At 45.6% G+C, this 11067-nt stretch overlaps 1 protein-coding gene across 1 annotated transcript in view; it reads right to left on the reverse strand.

Annotated features, from left to right (window-relative positions):
* Positions 1 to 5987, reverse strand: part of LOC147334960 (uncharacterized) — a 78755-nt gene extending 72768 nt beyond the window's left edge. Inside the window, exons 1-3 of the mRNA XM_086287003.1 lie at positions 4839 to 5987; positions 4682 to 4737; positions 4481 to 4574 (exon numbers count right to left, since the gene is read on the reverse strand). Of these exons, the coding sequence (XP_086143129.1) occupies positions 4481 to 4574; positions 4682 to 4737; positions 4839 to 4852 (164 nt within the window). The 5' untranslated portion in view covers positions 4853 to 5987. The remainder of the gene's footprint in view (positions 1 to 4480; positions 4575 to 4681; positions 4738 to 4838) is intronic.
* Positions 5988 to 11067: the final 5080 nt, after the last annotated feature.

Here is an 11067-nt window from a genome sequence, read left to right on the forward strand (position 1 = left end):
ATAGATCCATAAGCATAGACGGATCCAAACTTCAAGTACTGCTGTTTATTCAAACACATCAAAACAAACACAAGTGTTTATTTCCAAGTATAGGATTATTTGCAATCGCCATAATGACTATATGGGTTACGTGGTCTGCAGTGAACATGCTTCCTCTGCCCCCTCCTCGTCTTCCTCTTGCTCCTCCTTGTCCTTGTCGTCCTCTTCATCCTACTTCTTCACCTCCACGTCCTCTTCCTCGGCCTCCTCTACTTCTCACTCTTCCTGCTCCCTCCATTGTACTCCGCACACACAGCTTACCTGTATTACAGTTTTTTCTGAATGCTTAAACCCTAACTGTGATTCCTGTAGCACAATCTCTAAAACTATTCAGACTTATAGCAAAACCACTCACTGAGTTTGCAAAACTAAAAGCACAAAAACTGCTTTGCACTCAGTTTGCAATTTTGTAACACACACTTTGGAAAACTGTAGGCACAATTCACTGCACAACACTCAATTACCAAATTTCCAACACACTCCTAGCAAAAGTATACACATGTATGGCTATCATTAACACTAATTTGCCAACTGTCTGGCACACTTTCACATGTGAAAACTTTTTTAGATAATCAGTTCACTTTGCAATCAGCCTAAGCACTATAATACAGGTAAGCTGTGTGTGCGGAGTACAATGGAGGGAGCAGAAAGAGTGAGAAGTAGAGGAAGCCGAGGAAGAGGACGTGGAGGTGAAGAAGTAGGATGAAGAGGACGACAAGGACAAGGAGGAGCAAGAGGAAGATGAGGAGGGGGGAGAGGAAGGGTAGGAAGAGTAAGAAATAGAATTGCTGATGACATCAGAGCTACAATAGTGGACCATGTAATCAACCGTGGAATGACCCTGAGGGTAGCTGGCCAATGGGTCCAGCCTAACTCGAGCCGCTACACTGTAGCAAGTACCATAAGGACATCTTGAAATGAGAATCGGTTAGTACAGTCACTTCGCACAAAGATTTGTAGCACTGCCATATGCCAATGAGAAACACACCAATACCATTGATGTAAAAATACTGAAATTGTTACTTTACAGAATTGCTAGATGACCAGATGCTGGGGCAGAGGAAGCATGTTCACTGCAGACCAAGTAACCCATATAGTCATTATGGCGATTGCAAATAATCCTATACTTGGAAATGAACACTTGTGTTTGTTTTGATGTGTTTGACTAAACACCAGTACTTGAAGTTTGGATCCCTCTATGCTTATGGATCTATGACAGAAGTATGAGCTCAAACTGACATAGCCTACCTTGTGCACAGAGAAAGCAAAAGCCAGATGTGTTTTGTATTCATACCATCAGTGTGCAGTTGGCACATTGTGTGCTTAGTAGATGATGGCTTGTGTGTACTGTTTGATACGGAAACACCATTTTTACGAAGGTGTGAAGAGTTAATCTAGCTGTGTTTGCTTTTGCAAGAGAACTACAATGTTTTGATTATTGGGTGACAGGTTTTCTTATTTGTGTGAAGAGTTTTGCAAAATTAGCCAATAGTTGCAAAAAATGTGCTTACAGTTTTTTCTGAATGCTTAAACCCTAACTGTGATTCCTGTAGCACAATCTCTAAAACTATTCAGACTTATAGCAAAACCACTCACTGAGTTTGCAAAACTAAAAGCACAAAAACTGCTTTGCACTCAGTTTGCAATTTTGTAACACACACTTTGCAAAACTGTAGGCACAATTCACTGCACAACACTCAATTACCAAATTTCCAACACACTCCTAGCAAAAGTATACACATGTATGGCTATCATTAACACTAATTTGCCAACTGTCTGGCACACTTTCACATGTCAAAACTTTCTTAGATAATTAGTTCACTTTGCAATCAGCCTAAGCACTATAATACAGGTAAGCTGTGTGTGCGGAGTACAATGGAGGGAGCAGAAAGACTGAGAAGTAGAGGAGGCCGAGGAAGAGGACGTGGAGGTGAAGAAGTAGGATGAAGAGGACGACAAGGACAAGGAGGAGCAAGAGGAAGACGAGGAGGGGGGAGAGGAAGATGAGGAGGGGGGAGAGGAAGGGTAGGAAGAGTAAGAAATAGAATTGCTGATGACATCAGAGCTACAATAGTGGACCATGTAATCAACCGTGGAATGACCCTGAGGGTAGCTGGCCAACAGGTCCAGCCTAACTCGAGCCGCTACACTGTAGCAAGTATCATAAGGACATCTTGAAATGAGAATCGGTTAGCACAGTCACTTCGCACAAAGATTTGTAGCACTGCCATATGCCAATGAGAAACACACCAATACCATTGATGTAAAAATACTGAAATTGTTACTTTACAGAGTTGCTAGATGACCAGATGCTGGGGGCAGAGGAAGCATGTTCACTGCAGACCAAGTAACCCATATAGTCATTATGGCGATTGCAAATAATCCTATACTTGGAAATAAACACTTGTGTTTGTTTTGATGTGTTTGAATAAACACCAGTACTTGAAGTTTGGATCCCTCTATGCTTATGGATCTATGACAGAAGTATGAGCTCACACTGACATAGCCTACCTTGTGCACAGAGAAAGCAAAAGCCAGATGTGTTTTGTATTCATACCATCAGTGTGCAGTTGGCGCATTGTGTGCTTAGTAGATGATGGCTTGTGTGTACTGTTTGATACGGAAACACCATTTTTACGAAGGTGTGAAGAGTTAATCCAGCTGTGTTTGCTTTTGCAAGAGAACTACAATGTTTTGATGATTGGGTGACAGGTTTTCTTATTTGTGTGAAGAGTTTTGCAAAATTAGCCAATAGTTACAAAAAATGTGCTTAAGCAATCAGAAAAAACTGTAAGCAATCAGAAAAAACTGTATAGTGCTTAGGCTGATTGCAAAGTGAACTAATTATCTAAAAAAGTTTTCACATGTGAAAGTGTGCCAGACAGTTGGCAAATTAGTGTTAATGATAGCCATACATGTGTATACTTTTGCTAGGAGTGTGTTGGAAATGTGGAAATTGAGTGTTGTGCAGTGAATTGCGCCTACAGTTTTGCAAAGTGTGTGTTACGAATTTGCAAACTGAGTGCAAAGCAGTTTTTGTGCTTTTAATTTTGCAGACTCAGTGAGTGGTTTTGCTATAAGTCTGAATAGTTTTACAGATTGTGCTACAGGAATCACAGTTAGGGTTTAACATTCAGAAAAAACTGTATCACTAAATACATCTGCCGTGTGTCCTTCTTTCACTCTGTACCTTTTTCATCAGCCCTTACGGGACAAAGAACCAAGTCTACTTTCATATGCAAACACAGCCGTCACGCCCGGCTGCCTGAGGTCAGGTTACATCAGCGAGTTTGTTCCTCTGTTTGTTTTCACTACAGCTTCTGTTCAGTTTTCAGCAGCTTCTAAGAAACACACAGTTTTTATTGGGTTTGGTTTTATGAGTAAAGTTTGAAGACAACAGTAAAACAGGAGTAAAAATAACAATAATTATGTGTGTGTGTTGACCTTGAAACAAAAAATATGATCCTCTGTAATAGGAACTAATATAAGCTCATGTTTATGTGTCTCTTTGGCACACTTAGAAATGTTAATGTAGGTAAACTGGAAAATTTATTAATATTAATAATAATTCAGTGTCCAATCTCAGGTCATTGGCTCAGACGCAGTTTTCTTTCACTCGACCTGAGCTCACCATCTCAGTAACAGCCCCACTCTTTGGTGTAAATGAGTCTTTTTATTATTTCTGTAACTTGATTTTTCTTACTTATTGTGTGCTCACTGTCTGTGTGTTTGTGTGTGTTTGTTCCTGATTCTTCACTTTTGTTGTTGTTCCAGTTCCAGCCTGAACTTTGAACTACATGATCACACAGTGGATTCTCCATTTTGTGCCAAAATCTGTTTTGAGTTTTCAACAACAGGTGTTTAAATCCACTGTTTCCCCTGTTCTGTTGGGCCTGCCTGTGTTAGAGCCTAAAACATGACACACATCACACTGGAGTGGGCGTTCACAACCAAACCTGACAGATCCTGGAATTATATTTTTATCTTCTGTGGAGAGATAACAGATCAAACAATCTCTGTCCTGTATTATGTCCATGACAATTTGTTTGGGCAGAAATCTGGTTTCATTTAACACAACGTATTCACCTCAACACCTGTCATGTTCATGAAGGCGATGAGGTGTCAGAGTCTCAGGAAGGACGAATCAGACTTCAGCTGTTCAGACTCAGGACTGATGACTCAGGACTGGACCTGTGTCAGATGAACACTGATCATGGCTTCAGCTCTTTTGTCAAACTGAGTCTGAGAAAAAATGAACTTTTTTTAATATTTCCTTTCTGTTTGAATCTAAAAGAGGCCTAAACACACAAGATATCAATAGAAATCCCAGGACGTCCTCTATTTAGTACATGAGGACTTAGCTAAAAAGGGGCAACAGATATAGACTTAAAACAAATGTCCATTACAGAGGACATAAATGCTGCTTCTCAGGAGGATAAATGTGTCAGGTTTGGTGGTGAACGTCCACTCCAGTGTGATGTTGTGGTTCTCCTCTGCCTGATAGCAGGTCTGTGTCACATTGACTACAAATGATCCTGTTGAGGAGACAGAGAGGGAAAGAGAGGAGCAGACACACTGAGAACTGGAACAAATCTGTTGTTGAGCTTTATTTGGAGTTCATAAAGTGAAGCTGTAAACTAACCAGAGACACATGAGGTGAGGATGATGAGCAGCAGGATCCTGCAGATCATCTTCTCCCTGTGACGATAAAATTTGATTTGAGGAAGAACCTTTTCACACACATTTATATGTTTTAATTAAAAGTATAAAAAACTTAGCAGAGCTGAATCTTGTCTCACATGAACTTTCTCATCTTCTAAAACATTTTGGCGGCTACCCCTCAGCCTCTCAGCAGCTGCACTTCTGGTAAATGTGAAAATCACAGGTGATCTCAGAAAAGTTGACTCTGAACTTGAGGTCAAGATCACAGGGATTCAAACTCATCTCAGAGCTGACAACCTGTCTCTGAATGTGGACAAAACAAAAGAGATGATTGTTGACTTCAGGAGAGCACGGAGAGATCACTGCCCACTTAACATCAATAGATCCTCTGTGGAGGTTGTCAAGAGCACCAGATTCCTTGGTCTCTACCTGGTGGAGAACCTCTCCTGGTCCCTCAACACCAGCTCCATAACCAAAAAGCCCAGCAGCGTGTCTACTTCCTGCAGAAGCTGAGGAAAGCCCATCTGCCATCATCCATTCTTACCACCTTCTACAGAGGGACTGTCGAGAGCATCCTGAGCAGCTGCATCACTGCCTGGTGTGGTAACTGCACCATATCAGATTGCAATACCCTACAATGGATAGTGAGAGCAGCTGAGAAGATCACTGGAGCCTCTCTTCCCTCCACCAAGGACACTTTCAGCACCCGCTCCATCTGCAACGCCACCAGCACTATGGAGGACCTCACACACACTTTTCACCCTGCTGACTTCTGGAAAGAGGTACCGGAGCATTCGGGCCCTCACTGCCAGACTATGGAACAGTTTCTTCCCCCAAGCCGTCAGACTCCTGAACACTCAGTGACTGGACACACACACACACACACACACACACACATCCATTGCACTGTCTTGTGTCTGTGTCGCCCTGTTCTGTCTAGTGTTGCACTGTCTTGTCTTGTTTTCTTAGCAATTTTTTGCACATTGCACTTTACGTAGTCCCGTGTTTTTCTATTATATGTCATATGTAGCACCAGGGCCTCGGAGGAAAGCTGTCATTTCACTCTGTACTGTACGACTGCACATGGTAATGACAATAACAGACACTTGACACTTGACAGAGTCTGCAGCCACAGTTTCAGTGCAGCTCACCAGCACATCAAGAGTTAATGTTCGTCTATGATCCAAATCATGATCATTGTTCTGTGCACACTTTCAGCTACAAGATGTAAAATTGTCTGTTGACATCAGAGTAAAGTGTGTTGTTTTGTTACTCCAGTAACATGTTTAGATGTTTGCAGGCTGAGGAGTTTATCTGTACCCGTCCTTGTGTTTCTCCGTCTCTGGCAGCTGTCTCTACGAACCATGAGCTCCTCTCTACGAACCTGGAAGAACATGTGAAGTTTGTTCTGTTGATTTTACCCGGTGCATTTCACTCACTGACCTGCAAGATAAAAACAAAATATCACTGTAACAGATTTTCATTTCATCAGAGCTCACAGATAAGTTGAGCATTAGCCAACAGGGGGCGTTTCTCACCAGAAAATAAATGAGGCAAAATTAAACAGGTCATGTGATCGGTGTTCTTTAAAAGCTCCTTTCAGACTCACTGGTTTATTTGAAAGTTACAGGTTAGTGCAGGATAAACAGGTTAGTTTGCTGCACTGTGATGGACTTAACAGAACAGTGTGTGACTGCTGCACAGTGGCTGTGGCTTCATGCTCAGTTTGGTTACATCAAGTGTAGCAGAGATGAATTTGCAGTTAAGCTCATGATGCTTAGATTCACTGAATTTCACCTTCATACCAGCTGAATAGTGTCTAATATAAAGACAGCATAAACAATTTACTGTCAGTGTAGAGGATGGAAATCAGCCTGTTCAACTCATAAAACATCTGCTGACATCTGGTTGAATTCACTTGTGTAAATCCACAAAGAGCAGCAGGTCAGCTGATCACAGCCTGTACATTCAGAGAATCTACTGAAGCTCTCAATAGAAATTATGTGAGTCATGATTCTTTTCCAGACACTGAGCCATTACAACTGATCTTAGGGTTCCTCCACCTGCTGAATCCACTTCAACCCCTGACTCCTCATTTTCCTGTTTAGAGACAAAGTCGCCCTCGACAATGTAGGCAACAGAAAATAGAGCCACTTTTTATTTTCCTTCTTTTTCTCTGCTCATGAGGCAGAGCTCAGCTACTTTTTACTTTCTTACTCTGAGTATATTTCAGAGCCTGTACTTTTTCACTTTTACTTAAGTAAAGACATTGAATCAGTACTTTAACTTTTACTGGAGCATTTTTTAACACAGGTATCTGTACTTCTACTTAAGTACAACATGTGTGTACTTTTGCCACCTCTGCGTATCAGCCACATTAAAGTCTCCCTCTTCTGTGGTGCCGCCTTTACAATGTGTTAAAGTCTTCTTCATCATGATCTTGTTTCACCTCTGAGGGGAAATTTTGATGCTGGTCCTCTTTGTCTGTTCACTGCCTGCTGGAAACTTACCTGCTCGCTGCTGCTGCTCTTCCTCTCAGCTTCCCGGAGTAAGTCTGAAAACTCACCTGCCTGCCCTCCTGTCTGCACCTCTGCTCTGAAAAAGGAAAGGAAAGGTTAGACATGTTGTTCTTCTCCTCACTCCACCACACACCTGGAGAAACCCCCTCTCTGCAGCACTTGGCCTTGACAGCACAAGGTCCTGGACCACGTTTACATGTCTTCATAAGTTAGCAGATGTGAAGTATTTTCACATACGGCCCTTAAAGCGTTTGTTAAAATGCTCCACAACACTTGGTTCAATCTGGCTTTATGCAGAGAAATGTGTGATATTAAACTGAACCATCAGCTGATGCAAATGTTTATTATTAAACTCCTCGCCTTCATCTGTTGGAAGTTTAACAGGTTTCGTGGAGTCCGCCCGGAGGGGCACATAGCGGGTGGACAGCCATACCGTTTGGCCGACCGCATACTCAGGAGCCGGTGGCGGTCAGCGAGCTGTTTGTTACGTGCCTTCGTCCGGAGGAGGGCAGCTCGGGTGGCTCTCCACACCCAGCGACATCTACACAGGTGGTGTTGGACGGACGGCACATAGAGGTCACCCTCAACGGCTGGAAAGAGCGGAGGCTGGAATCCCAATGACGCCTCAAAAGGTGAAACTCCAGTGCCTGAGGAAGTCAGGCAATTGTGGACGTACTCAATCCATGGCAGTTGGTCACTCCAGGTCGTTTGATTTGTGGACACCACACACCGCAGAGCTGCCTCCAGTTCTTGGTTCGCCCGCTCAGCTTGCCCGTTGGTCTGAGGGTGGAAGCCAGAGGACAGACTAACCTTAGCGCCGAGGGCGGAGCAAAACTCCCTCCAGACCCGTGAAGTGAACTGGGGGCCACGGTCTGACACAATGTCCTCCGGAATTCCATGGAGGCGGAACACATGCGTGGTGAGGAGGTGAGCGGTTTCCAGGGCCGTAGGCAGCTTGGACAAGACAACGAAATGGACAGCTTTAGAAAACCTGTCCACAATGGTTAGAATGACTGTGTTACCTTTTGAAGCCGGTAATCCGGTGACAAAATCCAAGGCTATGTGGGACCAAGGCCGTCCCGGAGTGGGCAGCGGTTGTAGCAATCCGGAGGGAGGTTGGTTAGACAACTTGTTACGGGTGCAGATTGTGCAGGCGGCAACGTATTCCCGTGCATCCCGAGCCAAAGTGGGCCACCAGAAGTAACGCTGGAGGAAACGTATGGTTCGGTGTACCCCCGGGTGACAGGTGAACCGGGCGGCGTGTGCCCATTGCAGTACCTTAGAATGAACAGAGGAGGGCACAAACAACCGACCTGGGGGCCCGGTCCCGGGATCTGGTTCTGTTTTCTGAGCTTCCTTAATCTGAGATTCGATCTCCCAGGTCACCGTGCCGATGGAGCAGGAGGCTGGAAGAATTGGACCTGGCTCGGGTTCCGCTTCAGAGGAGTCATACAGTCGGGAGAGGGCCTCTGGCTTCACATTGCGGCTCCCGGGTCTGTAAGTAATTGAAAAGTTGAATCTCGTGAAAAAGAGAGCCCACCTCGCTTGCCGGGGATTGAGTCGCTTTGCTGCTCGGAGATACTTCAGGTTTCTGTGGTCTGTCCACACGATGAATGGTTGAGTGGCTCCCTCTAGCCAATGTCTCCATTCCTCCAGTGCTAACTTGATAGCCAGAAGTTCCCGGTCTCCAACATCATAATTATGTTCTGCTGGGGAGAGACGGTGAGAGAAAAAGGCACACGGGTGGAGCTTACCCTCCTTCCGTTGGGACAACACTGCCCCGGAATCTGACGCGTCTACTTCAACGACGAACTGTTGCTGGAGGTAGGGTTGGCAGAGGATAGGTGCTGTAGCGAACTGCTCTTTGAGACGTAGGAAGGCCTCCTGCGCGGATTGGTCCCACTGAAAAGACACTTTAGGAGACGTGAGTCTGGTTAAAGGCAGAGCGAGTTTACTGAAATCTCTTATGAAGTGGTGGTAGAAGTTGGCAAAGGCTAAAAAGCGCTGGAGCTGTCGACGGTTTGGGGGTTCGGGCCAGGTGAGCACTGTTTGGACTTCCGCTGGGTCTGGTTTCAGATCACCCCACTCTATTATGTACCCGAGAATGGCCACAGAGTCCACGTGAAAGTCACATTTTTCGCTTTTCACGAACAGTCTGTTTTCCAGCAAACGCTGCAGAATCTGTCTGACGTGTGTCTCGTGCTCCGCCACTGTTTTAGAGAAGATAAGGATATCATCCAAGTAGACAAACACTTTTTTGTGTTTGATTGATTGATTGATAAAGTCCCGGAGGACGTCATTTACGAGGGCCTGGAAAACTGCTGGGGCGTTAGTCAGCCCAAAGGGCATCACCAGGTACTCAAAATACCCCAGATGGGTGTTAAACGCAGTTTTCCATTCGTCGCCTTCTCTGATCCGAACTAGATGGTAGGCATTGCGGAGATCTAATTTACTGAAGATCGTTGTCTTGTGCAGAAGTTCAAAAGCCGAGGAAAGGAGCGGTAGGGGGTATTTGTTCTTAACCGTAATGTTATTAAGGCCGCGGTAATCAATGCAAGGCCAGAGAGACTTGTCCTTCTTTTCTACAAAGAAGAAGCCGGCTGCCACAGGGGAAGAGGACGGCCGGATTATGCCTGCTGCCAGTGAGTCTGTGATGTATTTCTCCATAGATGCTCTCTCAGGTTGGGAGAGACTATAAAGGCGACAGGTGGGAAGTGTGGCGCCTGGGAGAAGATCAATGGCGCAGTCATACGGCCGATGAGGTGGTAACGATTGTGCACGATCTTTACGAAAAACTTCAGCCAAGTCGTGATACACAGGTGGAACAGAGGAGAGATCCGGAGGCTCAGACAGGTCATTTGGAGGAGATGCGGAGGGCGGAGTAGCAGCCCGGATGTAATTCATGTGACAATCCACTCCCCAGCCCACCACACATTCGGACTTCCAGTCGATATGAGGGTTATGCTGTCGCAACCAGGGGTGACCTAAGACAAGCGGTGTATGAGGAGCTTTAAACACGAATAGGCTTAGAACCTCGGTGTGGTTGCCGGAGAGTGTGAGTGACACGGGCTCTGAGACATGGGTTATATCAGGCAGCCGCTGCCCAGATAAGGCGGTGACATGTAAACGATGAGGTAGAGGGTCAGACCCAACCCCTAATTTCTCCGCGAGGGCTGAATCGATAAAGTTCTGTTCCCCGCCGGAGTCAATTAACGCCATCACAGAATGGGTTTTTGTGCGGACTGTTAACTTGGCCTGTAACATTAAGCGCGGAAGGGAGCTTTTACTAGACAGGTCGCCCACCAGTACTCCCTTAACTACAGGCGGGCGCCCCCTTTTGGTCGAGATGGACAGGTGGCAATGAAGTGGCCTTTGCGGCCGCAGTACAGGCACTCACCAGACACCATGCGTCGCTGACGTTCCGCGGGTGTTAGCCGTGAGCGACCCAGCTGCATGGGCTGCTCGCCTTCCTCGCTTAGCTCGCCACTGTGGGCAGCACTGGGTTTAGCCCTCCACTCCCCCGCTGGTGGGTCCATGAGCGCCCGTGGCTCCTGAAAGGCCCGCCCCCGGAGGTCTCTGCGAGCCTGAAGGCGATCATCTAACTTAATGAACAGAGTCATTAGAGAGTCAAGAGAGGCAGGCAGGTCATGCATTATTAGTTCGCCTTTCAATTCATCACAGATGTTATTAAGCAAGGCCCTCTTCAGCGCCTCCTGCCCCCACCCCGTTTGCTCAGCCAAAACAAAATCGACAGAATAATCCGACATCCTGCGACTACCTTGTTTGAGATTTAACAGGCGTTGAGCGGCGGCGGCAGCCTCGGATCCTTTGTCAAAAACGCTCATAA

This window comes from Aulonocara sp. 'chitande type north' Nkhata Bay, linkage group LG3 (assembly GCF_057382095.1).
Source record: "Aulonocara sp. 'chitande type north' Nkhata Bay isolate Kocher_YH1m ecotype deep benthic linkage group LG3, A_spYH_male_GT1.1, whole genome shotgun sequence".
NCBI classification, from domain to species: domain Eukaryota; kingdom Metazoa; phylum Chordata; class Actinopteri; order Cichliformes; family Cichlidae; genus Aulonocara; species Aulonocara sp. 'chitande type north' Nkhata Bay.